General features: G+C 32.9%; 1 protein-coding gene and 1 pseudogene across 5 annotated transcripts; both read left to right on the top strand.

The window, feature by feature from the left end:
• Nucleotides 1-463: 463 nt before the first annotated feature.
• On the top strand, nt 464-1,983 carry LOC149889251 (uncharacterized; annotated as a pseudogene).
• A 5,962-nt stretch (nt 1,984-7,945) lies between these two features.
• Nucleotides 7,946-12,182, top strand: LOC145190863 (uncharacterized). 5 transcript variants are annotated; one of them, XM_090088480.1, is made up of 4 exons: nt 7,946-8,860; nt 8,986-9,300; nt 9,519-10,119; nt 11,869-12,182. In XM_090088480.1, exons 3-4 carry the CDS (start codon nt 9,537-9,539, stop codon nt 11,880-11,882), a joined length of 597 nt encoding a protein of 198 aa, XP_089944606.1. In that variant the 5' UTR covers nt 7,946-8,860; nt 8,986-9,300; nt 9,519-9,536; the 3' UTR covers nt 11,883-12,182. The 5 variants fall into 5 exon arrangements, with proteins under 5 accessions (XP_089944606.1, XP_089944602.1, XP_089944601.1 ...); XM_090088476.1 differs by lacking the exon at nt 11,869-12,182 and adding an exon at nt 10,295-11,336 and having other exon boundaries at nt 7,946-8,651; nt 8,986-9,115; XM_090088477.1 differs by lacking the exons at nt 7,946-8,860; nt 11,869-12,182 and adding an exon at nt 10,295-11,071 and having other exon boundaries at nt 9,210-9,300.
• Nucleotides 12,183-13,946: the final 1,764 nt, after the last annotated feature.

Raw genomic sequence — 13,946 nt, forward strand, 5'->3', positions numbered from 1 at the left:
GTATTTAACAATATATCAGTCTTAGAGTCAAGGCCATCTACATCTGCATCATCAAATGTCTAACCAGTCAGAAGATGAAGAACAAGTTTGTTTTAGTGTTATTAGTGATGATTCTTATTCTTCAATTTTTTATTCAAATCCATTGAAGGTGCAACGACAAACATCCATTTCTAAATTTGTTGCTACAACCACAAGTAATCAGAAGGATGAACTGGATTTGCAAGTCGCAAGGTTTTTCTTTTCAGCAAATATACCATTCAACGTAGTAGAAAATCTTGAATTTATCAAACTGATTAAAAAACTAAGACATGGATACGAGCCACCAAATAGATATCTTCAGAACTCTTAGTAAAGGTAAATAAAGAAGTAATCAGTTCAATGAAAAGTGATCTTGCTGATGATTGTGCTATTACCCTAATTCAAGATGGTTGGAGTACAGTCCGTAATGATCCTATAATTGCTCATAGTATCCATAATGGAAGTAAACCCTATCTCATTTCTGCAGTTGATGCTGGAAGCCATTCAAAAACAGCAGATTATTGCACTCTGGCTGCTAAGGATGCAATCAAAGTTGCAAAAGAAACCTTCAATAAAGATGTAAGTGTAAGCTAACTTTTGTATTTAAATTCTCTGTGTGTGTGTGTGTGTGTGTGTGTGTGTGTATTTTCTAAACTTAGTTGAAAAGGATGTCTCTTCGAAGTCCATAATAAAGAATATTGTAGAAATTCATAAATATTTTCGTAATCATCACCAACCACATGTATGTACCAAATTTTAGATTGTTATTGACTTACTGATCATATTTTGTGATGCAATATTATGAAATAAAACAGCGTTAATGATATAGGCCTAAGTAATAAATATGGCAAATGAGATCCTAGCTAATGTACGCAAAGATTATTTTTTAACATTTCTTTGTTGAATTTTGTTTAAGCAACTATTCTATAGGGGTGGTTAATTGAAAAAGGTGGACTAATGCCATAGCTACCCAATGATACTCGCTGGAAATCCCAATTAGATTGTATAAAGACATACATATCTAATCATTCCCTGTATGTTGCCATTAGAGGTGAGCATATGGAGTCCATTGATCCTTTAATCGGAAGATTAATTGACAATCTGTCAATACAAAGAGAAGCAATTAATTTACAAGCACAGCTAAAAATTATTGGTGCTGCATTAGATAAGGTTTAAAATTTAGTTTACTTAGTTATTTACTAGATGTATTAAATTTGAATATAGTAAATATATTAAAACTACATATTTCTGGCACCATTAACTATATTTACATAATTATAAACTAAATTATTGTGTTTGCTGTAGTTGCAGGCAGATGATACAACATTGTCTGAAGCAGTTGAGATTTGGCAAAGCCTCATACATGATAAAAAATTGGCTCTGTACAAAGATGATTTTTTAAAAAGCTTTAAGAAAGCAATCATTCCATGTCATTTTCTGGCTAATTTAACAGATCCAAAATATGAAGGTAACATACTATAAAAATGTAAAAAAATTAAAAAATTGAATGTGATCAAATTTAAACAAATAATAGAGTTCCCAGAAAATAAAATTTCCATTTAAGTTTACTAATCTTATACCCTTACTTATATAATGTTATATTATACTTATATGATGATATATTCAATATTTATTTAGGAAGAACATTGAATAGAAGTCAAGAAGAAGAAGCTGGGGAATGGTTGAATGAAATCTATCCTGAATTTATGCCTGGCTACTATGCATTTAAACTAAAAGATGCTAATTGTTTTCCGACATATTTATTTAATGATAGTGTAAAAAGCACAACATCAGCAACAAATTGGTGGAAAATTATAGAAATGAAGGAGTCTAAGTCTTCAAAATTACCTGTAAATTTTGCAAGGTTTTTACAGCACTTGCACACTTGCCCAGCTAGTTCTGGATTCATTGAAAGATTTTTCTCATCCTTTGGCATGATTTGGAGCAAAATCAGAAATTGTTTAGGAATAGAGAAAACTGAAATGCTTGTACGAATTTACAGACACTTAAGATCAAGATGCACAATTGCTGATGACAAAATTGTTTGATGACTTTGTTTTAAATTTTAAGTTTAAGTATTGCTGTTCCAAGGGAAAAAAAAAGTTTCATTTATGAAATATATAATACTCAACTCCTTATTTTGTTATCATTAGGACAATTTTTGAGCAGCATCTAACCTATAGTGTTAAATGGAAACTAATTTATGATCAAAAAAGTTATAAATGAAAAACTTGAGACCAAAAACCCAGTAAGTTGGGTTTTTGGTGGGTTTTTGCTCTTGGGTTTTTGGGTGGGTTTTTGGGTGGGTTTTTGGGTTTGGGTTTTTGGGTACCAACCCTGACTGCAGGACGTTCCGATATTTAAACACGAGGTATGGCAGCGAATATGTTTTGATGAACACCAACGGGAAAGGAAATGGCGTTGTTTTGAAATACATTCGAATGCACATTATCGGCGCTTCTGGAAACTGATGGGAATCAAGAGTCAGAATGTACGACGGAAATTTACCTCCTGGTAATGGCACCGTTCTCACTCCTTGGACACCGTACAACACCAACAACTACACATATTTTTCAGGATATGACGGCGACAGCACATGCATCTCTTCCTCCTCCGAATTGGAAGATTTTTATTTGTCGTCATGGAACGGATCAAATTTGACTTCTTTCAACAACAAGTCGACCGGACTTCTTACCCAATCCACTTCATCTACCGGTTCCACTACCACCATTTCGTTTTACAGAAATTTCGGAGAAGCTGATTCCATGCCAAGCGTTGTAGCTGGCAGACTCGTGGTGACGCTAAATTCAGGAGACGCACAAGTCGGTAAATCTGGAAGCTTTTATCTTTTACTCGGACAGGTGCTTTATTACGCTTAGGCATGTGGTTTAGCTGAACCATGAAAAATTCGATGAAGAATGTCATAAATAAATTTCACCACAAATGAAAAATGCCGTCTTCAATTCGCGAAAATTATTGCATTGAAGAGTTTGATCCGGAGCTTCAGCGAAATGTCATTCACGTCTTCCCCACAAAAGAAGGTAAAATGTTGCAACGATTATGGACTAAAGAAAGGATTTTTTATCGAGGGTTCCTTGAATTGATAAAAGAAGACGAAGAACAGAAAAAAGAAGACGAAGAGAGAAGAGAAAAATTGAGAAAAAAGTTTCCTTTACTGTTAAAAAGATGAGAAGAATCGTTTATTATGATAAGAAGAAGTTGAGAAGCGACGTTTTATTTTAACGAAAATTTAAATCACCCTCCTCGAAAGGTGCGTTCCAAATGTGAAATATTTGCTCAAAGTGACATTAAACTGAATCGTTCTTCAAAGCAAACGATTGTTTTCATGTTAGGAATTAAGCTTGACGATGGAATGGTCTTTGTGAATTTGAGGCATGGTCTGAATTTAAAGCTGAATTATTTCAATTACTTCCTGCTTTTTTCAGAACCGGTGGATAATGTCATCATGGAGGTTTACAACAGAAGCGGAAATGACGTCGTGATTAAAAAGGGAGAAAGTCTGTGTCTCGTGAATTTCTCTTAGCCGTCATGAAAAAGAAATTTTATTTTTTCCTTAATAAAAATGGAGAATGATATGTATAAAGAAATATACCCAACTCTTCCTATTGCTCCTGCGGATGAAGGAGGGCACATTTACCGTCTTCAAAAAATAAGCGAAATCCAAAAAGAAATGGACAACGAGAGGAAAAAGCGAGTTCATCTGAGCAAAAAGTACCATCGCGTTTTTAAAAGTCATATCCAATGTGGACAATACGATGCAAGCGCTGTGGATTGCTTTGGATGCGACTGGAATTGGGCTTTTGTCAACGATTATTGCCAGTCCTGCAGCGATTGCGTGTGAAGGCGTGGCTATTGGAATGGGTTTTTTATCCATCGTCGGAGGTCAAGTGAACAAAAAGATGGCATTGAAAGCTGAGAAGCACGAAAAGATAAAAGAAATGTTTCACCGAAAGTTACAAAAGAACTTGGAAAAATATTTTCTAAGTTGTGATGCGGACAACATTTCCTATGCAGTGGCAAACCTCCTGAACCCCTATACAAGGGAAAACCACTGAAGAAACTTGGTAAATTTAATTAAGTGTATGATGCTCTGCTTGTCCATTCTGATGCTCACCAACAGTGGTTTGAGTCAATCCCAGACATCCCTACCGATGTGCAGCACAAAGGTTTGTTGACCCCCGAAGATGACCCTTACTTTGACTTAATGAAAGATGAAGAAATGGTCATTGCCGGACCAGCTGAATCTCCAACACAGTCCTCCATAGTAACTGAATGGGAAATGTACACAAAGATGCCTGCTGAATGTGAAGCCGATGTCCTGAAATTTTGGAAAAAGAACCAGGCAAAATTTCAATTGCTTGCTCAGACTGCCAGGTAGTGGCTCTGCATTCCAGCATCATCCGCTCCATCAGAACGAGTTTTTTGTACAGGTGGCAACATTGTGTCATTAAGCAGACCAAGCTTCAACCTGAGCAAGTTGAAAAACTGCTTTTCTTCCAACAAAACTATGATCGTGTCAAAATCTAAAAATATCTGCTAAACTCCACTGATGAAATTGAAGCTGAAGATGATGAAGACAAGCCTTTGAACATTTCATCAAGAACATCTACAGCCCCTTCTTTGCCAGAAGGTGTTGTGCCTCTTGTCACCATTGATGACAATTTTCGCCCTGGAACCTCTGGCTCTATTACTGCTGTCTAAAGTACTTGTCACTTGACTTGTCAGTTCTAGTTTCTATTTTCAATTGAATATAACTTATAAAATTAACATTTTGGTGCATAAAATAAATGAAATCATCATGATAATCAATATTTTATTTATGTTTATTTGATAATAGTGTAAGTAATCTTAAATTTGGTTTAGACTAGAGTAGAGGTCTAGAGGATAAGCGATTGAAGAGTCTTTATCTTTAGACAAGTTATTTGTGGTACAACTATAGCATTATCCATATAAATTACAAATTTGCAATTTAAGAGAATTTTTTTATGAAAAATTTCAATGTTAAACAAGAATTTGAAATTATCATTTAGTTATTAATTTCCAATTTTAAATTAACGGGTTGAAAAAATTTATTTTTTTTATACTGCCATTCAAAAACTTTAAACAGTATAACTTTTTTATCCTTTTGTACACAATTTCTATGGTCGAGTGGTCTATCGAATGGTAGGCAATTTTTTTTTCACTGGCAGAGAAGATGCTAATTGGTTACTTCGGAGATGGATCAACTCAGAGCCGAACTTGATGAATCACAAGACGAAAATTTAGCCTTTATTTAAGTATCTCTGCCAGAATCAGCTTACATTCAAGTATTTTGTCCAAAGCTGCAAAGAGACGAACGTTTTACGATGAGGACTGCTACTTACTGCTTAGGTGACCATTGAAATAGTGTTTTGTTATTTTAATCAAAATTTAGGCATAAAACGAACAAAATATCTTTTGTTCCAATAACTTTCAATATACTTGAAAAATTAAAAATCTAGTCTCGTAATATCTCGAAAAACATCGAAAACTATTTAAAATCTCGTTAAGTTTCTTGTTATTCTCGTAATATTGTCATGTTTTGAGAAGGGAATATTAGTGGCTCATTCTCAATCGAGAATCTCGATACTTCTCGTAAAATCTCGAAACAAATTCTTGAAAGTTGTAAAAACCATATCTCGATAGAAACTATTCTTGAAACTCAGCGTCATTTCGAGAACTCGTATTGTAATGTCTTGAAACAAAAATAGTTTCAAGACGCCCGAGCTAAGCTAAATCGGCGCTACTGCAGTTCCTCCACTTCCCCCCCCCATCATTTTTTATGATTATTTATGTTAGAGAATTTTATGCTGATTCAGAAAAATATAAAAACATACACCTGCAAATCAACGGAAAGTGCTCTAATTCGAAATCAAAGTTGTAAAAAATTTCACTAAAAACCTTAATATTCGCCATTTTTTTTCAAAACGCTCTCATTTTTAACGAAAATTAATTAGCGTTACATTGCGCAATAACAGACATGGTTTCCATCAGCCTTTGCACTATTATTTTAAAGTATTATAACGAAAGTGTTATAACGAAATGAAATTAATGAAAAATTTCAAACAAAGGTTGAACATAGAATTTGAGAATGTAGACAAATTGATGAATAATTATCATTGTATCGTACGCTGGTTTTTTTTTTTTTTTTTTTAATTAAAAAGAACAGTTTGATGGTTACATTTTCTAAATTTTTTATGTGATAAAACAACAATGAACTAAGTTTCAAAAGTTCGACGCTACTACAGTTTCCCCCCTCCTTCCTTTTTTTATGATTGATTCTGATAGAGAATTTTATGCTGATTCAGAAAAATATAAAAACATAGACCTGAAAATTAACGGAAAGTGCTCTAATTCGAAGTCAAAGTTGTAAAAAGTCCCACTAAAAACCCTAATATTCGCCATTTTTTTTTAACACGCTTCATTTTTAACGAAAACTAATTACCGTTACATTGCGCAATAAACAGACTGGTTTCCATCAGCCTCTGCATTATTGTTTTAAAGTATTATAAAGAAAGTGTTATATCGAAATGAAATTAATGGAAGACTTCAAATAAAGGTTGAACGTAGAATTTGCGAATGCAGACAAACTGATGAATAATTATCATTGTATTGTACGCTGGTTTTTTTATTAAAAAAAATGGTTTGAAGGTTACTATTTCTAAATTTTACATGTGATAAAACAACAATGAACTAAGTTTCAAAAGTTTTCTTTTAGGAAATAAAACTGTTAAATTCTTTTTTAAAATTTATTACAAAAGCACATTACTTGCATTATAGTTTATTCTCTGATAAATCAAAAAACGGCTATTTTAATTGCCACAAAAAATTGCGCTAGATAGACATACTTTTACGACTTTTTTTAATGTAAAAACCATGCTATTAATGTATTGCTTTTGTCAGCAAAATGATCATTAACTTATTATTTTCAAAATGGCAAATATTAGGGTTTTTAATGGGACTTTTTACAACTTTGACTTCGAATTAGAGCACTTTCCATTAATTTTCAGGTCTATGTTTTTATAATTTTCTGAATCAGCATAAAATTCTCTATCAGAATCAATCATAAAAAAAAAAAAAAGGGGGGGGGGGGGGGGAGAAACTGCAGTAGCGCCCAAAAGTTCTTCTTTTAGGAAAAAAAAACTGTTGAATTCTTTTTTAAAATTTATTACAAAAGTACATTACTTGCAATAAAGTTTATTCTCTAATATATTAATAAACGTCTATTTTCATTGCCCCAAAAAATAGATAAGCATACTTTTACGACTTTTTTAACATAAAAACCATGCTACTAATATATTGCTTTTGTCAGCAAAAAAATCATTAAATTTTTATTTTCAAAATGGCGAATATAAGGGTTTTTAGTGGGATTTTTTACAACTTTGACTTCGAATTAGAGCACTTTCCGTTGATTTTCAGGTCTATGTTTTTATATTTTTCTGAATCAGTATAATATTTCTATCATAATAAATGATAATAAAAATGGGGGCGGGGGGGGGGGGGGGGTTGGGAACTTTAGTAGTGCCGCTATATCTTCATTTCTTGATGATAATATAAAATCTTTATTAGATCTTCATTCAGTTGATGATAATTTTTCGTTCTGTAAGTTTCGTTTTTAACATTTCAAAAACTAGTTGATTGTTCGTTTATACTTCGCTGAAGTTGTTTTTTCTCGCATTTTCTATAGTTCAAATTTTGTCATTAATTAATGAAAATATTTAGGAAAAATTTTTAAACCTGAAATTATGTAAAATGAAAATTTATTGAGAAAAGACCCGAACAAGTAAAGCCGAATATAATTAACCCGAAAATATAAGCTCGAATAAAAGTTCGGAAAAAAAAATGCCCGAAAGTCTATAAAAAATGAGCACGAATTATATTTGAGTTTGTTGCATATTAGAATAATTTAGGTTAACACTGCGGGGCACACCGTTAACACCATTATGTACACTAGATATGTTCATCATTCCTTGCGGACTTATTTTATCATTATCATTTAAAATTTCTAGATATCTGTAATTTGATTTTCTTACAGGATACCGAGATATCTGGGGTGTTATGTGATGAGGTACAATATGAAAGAAAAGTTGTAATCTGGGAAAATTACAAAAATTAGTTAATACTTAAGCATTTATTAACTTGATAAATGAATTTTTGCTTAAATGTAATCATTGCAAAGAATTCACGACCTAGCTTTCATTTTGTTAGAATGAAGACTTCGAATAGAACATCAGTATTCATTCGCGTTTTAATTATTACGCGATTAAGAGGCTCTGATATAAAAAGACCAATTTTAAATTTCAAGACAAGAAATGTAGTCAGAAACTTTTAAAGAGGAGTATAACTTAAACAATTATCTAAAAAGCTAAATTTTTGTACATATTTTTGCTTTGAACGTGTTTTTAAAACATAGTACAAAAACGGATTATTGCTACCACCTAAAATAGTTAGGGATTAGCTTGTATTTGTTTTGAAATATCGTTTTAAAACCTTTTCTTGCATAGTGCAAACGTTTTTTTATGTGTAATAAGTGCTCCAAAGAAGAATTTTCTTTTGAAAAGAAGAAAAGCATTCATAACATTCTTTAATTCACAGTAAGTTTTTTTTTTCCTATTTAATATACTTATATTTAAAAGGCTACCAAAAACAAAATTTTCCCTTTTTAGAAAAGAGACTCCTTTAATTCAAATAAGGGAGTAATTAGAATTAAGCAGTATTGCATTAAACATTTCTCCCTACTAAAGTCTCAAAGACCATTTTTAAAGGATTTTGTTTGAAGCATTCAAACAATCATAGGCAAAAGGTAAAAATGGATTTTTTGATGGCCTATGTTGTGTAGCCAAAATCCCTTACTTATTTTTTTTTGTGTACATGATGTTCAAAAACCTTTTTCTTCTAATAAAATAAGAAACTATTTGCTTTATGTAGATCAGAACTCATCATCAGTAAGTCATTAGAATTCATCAATTGCAGATCTTCAAAATTTATCAATGGAGATTCATTAGGATTCACCAACAGAACATCAGGGTTCATCAATACTTAAACTTTTATCTGTCAGGTACATTTTTTGAGTATTTTTAAAAAGTTCCAATAACCTAAAAGAGACCATTACTTAGTTGTCTTTAGTTAAAGCTATTTTCTATTTAATAAATGTTGGTTTGTTGGATTTGAGAAAGCTTACTTTTGAAATATAAAAAGAGATGACTTACTTTTGAAATATAAAAAGAGACATGGTTCATCAAGGTAATTTTAAATGTAGATTTTTTCAATAGATAACAAATTAGAAAGTATACATACAAATTGCCTGTGACATGAAAGGCTGCATTTGATTGTGTTTTTCATTTCTTTTTATGATTTGTATGGTGCCTTGTATCTAATTTAAACCTTTTAATAATCTGTAAGTAAAATGCAAAATTAAAAAGTTCTCTAGTGTGCACTCTCTTGTCTTTTCTTTTTTACAGTTAAAGGAAATTGTGACAATGCCAACCCATGCTAAAAGTCATGAAGAAAACCGTAAATGTGTGTGCCTGCTCTGCCTCAAAAAAAGTTCTAGGCCACTCACAGCTTTCCAGGCACAACGTATTTGCGAGTTGTACAGCACCAATCTTGATGTTTGTGATTCCCGGGTACCGCAAGGACTCTGCGAATCTTGCAGAACTGCTTTGCGCCGGAAAGAGGAGGGAAAAGAAGTCACACTTCCTTCCTTGTTTGACTTCAGCTCAATACGGTTGAGAGCAGAAACTCGTAGTCAAGTGTGTGATTGTCCCCTTTGTCAGATTGCACGTTCAAAGCTGCAAGATAAACACCCTCTTGAAAAACAAAATGCTGGTGAGAAAGAGCAAACTGTGAGATGTCATGAGTGCCTCAGTCCACTTGGAAAGGGACTGCCACATCAATGTTCTCAGTTGCAGTTTCGACAAAATCTGCAGTCTTTGGCAGCAAAAGACTCCAAGGCAGCAGAACAGATAGCTTCTCAAGTTACTGCCAACAAAGAATCATCCCCAAGAGGAACAGTCAAACTTGCTAAAGCAGGTGGAGGGCCTCCACTCTCTATCAAACCGGGTAAATATTTTAACTTCATTAAATTTTTACATAGTTTATTAGTTTAAAACTCAGCTCGTTAAAAGGAGTCTAGGTAACTTGCAGTATCAATTTTTCTCACTTTTCTGAGGTTAGAGCACAATTTCAACACTGAAAATATTAAAAGAAATAAAGCCCATTGCTCTAATGAATTCAGGTCCAAGTGGTGCCAAACCTACATTGAGCACACCAATGTTGACTACTCAGGCTTTGGTGAATGTCCAGTTAAATACTGGGCTATCAAACAACGGATTGAAGAAACTTGTCCGAACTGTGAATCAAACATCTGATGCCAAGATGGTGGAGCCAAACTTTTACATGAATTTTCAGAAAGCCGGCCGAGAATTGCAAGATTTCTTCACCTGCACTGCCTTGAAAATTCAAGATGGAAAGGCAGATTCTGGTACAGTTCGGGTTGTAGCACACTGTAAATATTTGCCAAGTCTTGTTAATCATGCACTTAAGGCCCGCAAGGTTTCTAGTGGTTATTTTGTCAAGCTAGGCATCGACGGCGGGAAAGGATCCCTTAAGTTTCGTCTCAACATTGTTGAAACTCCGGCAAGGAATAAAGCAAGCCTGTTGGCACAAAAACAACTTCTCACTGAAAGGACTGGGAAAGACACTGGGGTCAAGAGACAGATTCTTGTTGCAGTATCAGAGGATCTTCCAGAAACCCATGACAATATTGAAAAAGTCTGGTCTAAGATCAATGCAGCTGGACTTCAGCTCCTTTTGGCTTGTGACATGAAAGTTGCAAATATTGTTTGTGGTCTGCAAACCCATTCAAGCATGCACCCATAAGCATTTTGTGACATTGATTCAAAAAGTCTTGTGCACACCGGAAACTTGCGAACACTCGGTTCAATCAAATTAAACCTGCAGTCTTTTGAGCAATCAGGTGGGGTTGTTGCCAATGCAAAATCATTCGGCAATGTCATCAGAAAACCGATAATCAGTGGACCCGACACCTCTCTCATTCTAGAAATCATCCCGCCAATGGAGTTGCATCTCCTCTTAGGCATTGTGAACTATTTGTTCAAGATGCTCAAAACTGCATGGTCTGACGCCGATAAGTGGCCTGCTGCACTCCACATTTAACCAAGTCCTTTGATGATAAGTATATGAACCATTTGGTAAAAATTAGGTAAAAGTTAAGCTAAAAGTTAAGCTAATAAAATAAATAAAATAAAAGAATAAAAGATTAAAAGATTAATTATTAAATAATCCAGGGGGTAAATAATCCATTATTTTCCCGGTTTAAAAACGAAACTCGTAACGGGATTGGTTGAATTATTTTCCCCCTAAAAATTATTTTGAGTTTCTGATTGGTTGTTTATTATGAAATGTGAGTTTCTGATTGTTGTTTTAAAACGAAACTCGTCACAGGATTGGTTGAATTATTTTCCCCCTGGAAAGGATTATAGTCGATATATAAGTTGTGTTTCGGTTCATTCTGGTCAGTACAGCGCACAAGATAAGACGAGATCTTGAAGCTCTACCCAATTTTTATTTGAAATGGCGGTGAGTTCTACTACTACAAGCGTTAAACTAGCTGATGGTGAAGTGGAAGTGCCCTTAGAAGAGCGGCCATATTTGACGGTGCACCATCTCCTCCAACGGTTGCGACCGGTGCCGGCACATTTGCCTTTGCAGATATAAATACTTCCTTATGTACAATATAGTGTATAAATATAAATATAAATGGATAATAATGCGATATAAATATTTCAGGTGTCAGTGATTAGTTCCACCCTGTCAGAAGAAGACATTATCTGGATAGATTCAGACAATGAAGAGGAGCAATTTTTATTAGAAGATGAAGCGGAAGAAAATGAGGAAAGCGAGATGGAAAGCGAGATGGAAACAGAGACGGAAACGGAGACGGAGACGGAGGAAGAGGATGATGGTCATGACCCGGACTACATAGCGGGCATGAACGAAGTGAGGGTAGTATTAAACCCTATCATGCGTATCAACAGAAATAGATAACTTTTATATAAAATTTGTACCCTTGTTTTTTATAATAAAATTAATTTTAACCAAAAGTGTTTTATAAAAATAAATAAATGAAAAAATTCCTTGGTAGTATAGGGGTTAGTATACTCGACTGTCTATCGAGAGACAGGGGTTCGATTCCCCACCAAGGAGAGTACGTTTTTTATTTGTTGTGTAATACGTCTAATACGTCATTTATGACATTACAGCACATTGCCTTTCGTTGTTGTTCGTCTTTTTGTAATATATCCGGCAGACGTTGAATAATATCTTTATCTATATGGACGGTATTTCCTTCGTCATCGTTTTGAATAATAAATACATCTCCTCGGATATATTTCAAAAGCGGATAATTTTTAACGTGTGCATTTCTTGGATAAGGAAACTGATTAACATTGAATAATACAACATGATGCGGTGATATAACAAGGTATTCTTCCATAGACGGTATTTTTCTGACGTTGACAAGTCTTGGTTTTCGCAACTCGCTCTTTGACAAATGAAGAATGCGTACCATTTTATTATTAATACGCTAAAAAATGATAAAACAATATGGATATAAAATAAATATGGGTTATGTTAAAAATGTAACTCAAAAATGAGTTAAATAATATCATTTTATAAAAAACATTTAATTATATAAATATATTTTAATTAATTAACAAATAAAAATTACATTATAGTTAAAGATTAAAAATGGTGACTGTAAAAGCACATTCAAGAAAACATCCTAAAAAACACAAAAAACATGTTTTTAAAAATAGAGGAAGTGGAAAAAAAAAACATTCAAAGAAACATCGTAAACGAGGAAAAGGAATTTTTGGTACGATTGGTAATTTAGCTAAAACAGCGTTAAAGTCTGACATGGCCGGAAATTTACTTAATCAAGGGTGTAATTATTTAGAACAAAAGAGACAAGCGATTCAATAATATTTTTTATTGTATTTTATTTATTTGTATATATTATAATTAAAGAAATAATACAATAACTCACAAAAACTATTGTTGTAGCAAACATAAATATTTTAAAATTTTGTTGCATTTCACATTTTTTATGATTAGGTACTATTTCTAATATATCCAATCCTTGTTCGATGTCTTCATCGTTTTTTGGTACTCCTTCTACATAATCACCTTTTCTTTTTTTACACATTTTTAAACAATGTAAAGGAGGTGTCATTTTTACGTTGTTTACAGAGGATTTGAATAATAATCTTTTAATTTTTCAATATGACCAAGTTCTTCTTCGGGTACAGTTAAAAACTGTTTTGCTGCTACTATTGATCTGTATTGAGACATGTAATATTTTTCTCTTTCGTTTTCTTGTAAATATTCAAAATCTTCTTCTCTTATTATATGCGGTATAGACGTTACATTTTCTATAGATAAAAACCCGTCGTTATCTATTAATTTATTGGTTCTTAATAGATTCATATCCTTTAATAAATCTTTATTCAAATTATTCTGGACGACAACTTCTTTATAAATATCGTGTTTTATTTCTTTTTCAGGTAAAGAAAAAACACTATTGAATCTATACATATCGTTGTCTTTTTCGATTTTTTCAGCAAATTTTATATCTTTATACAATAACTTTTTAGCAGTGTCATCACAATACATTAAAAATTGATATTTTAAAAAATTGTTAAACGGAATTAACAATGTTTCTGTGAGCGGTCCGTCCAAATGAGCTTTTGCTACTGGAAAATTATTTTCCAAAATAGCACTGATATCATTTAAATTAAAATATTTATTATACTTGAAAAACTCGTTATTGTACAATAAATATAAAAAAAAAGCAGTCCATGGTCCAC

Source organism: Hydra viridissima, unplaced genomic scaffold (assembly GCF_058129835.1).
Source record: "Hydra viridissima isolate aposymbiotic clone 2 unplaced genomic scaffold, HvirCarnegie_v1 scaffold_5, whole genome shotgun sequence".
In the NCBI taxonomy this organism is placed as follows: domain Eukaryota; kingdom Metazoa; phylum Cnidaria; class Hydrozoa; order Anthoathecata; family Hydridae; genus Hydra; species Hydra viridissima.

Bases quoted from the DNA above. Each gene is read 5' to 3' on its own strand.
- LOC145190863 (XM_090088476.1), top strand. From the start codon at position 9,537: ATGCCAACCCATGCTAAAAGTCATGAAGAAAACCGTAAATGTGTGTGC. The intron at 10,120-10,294 runs GTAAATATTTTA...TAATGAATTCAG, and splicing joins TCCACTCTCTATCAAACCGG to GTCCAAGTGGTGCCAAACCT.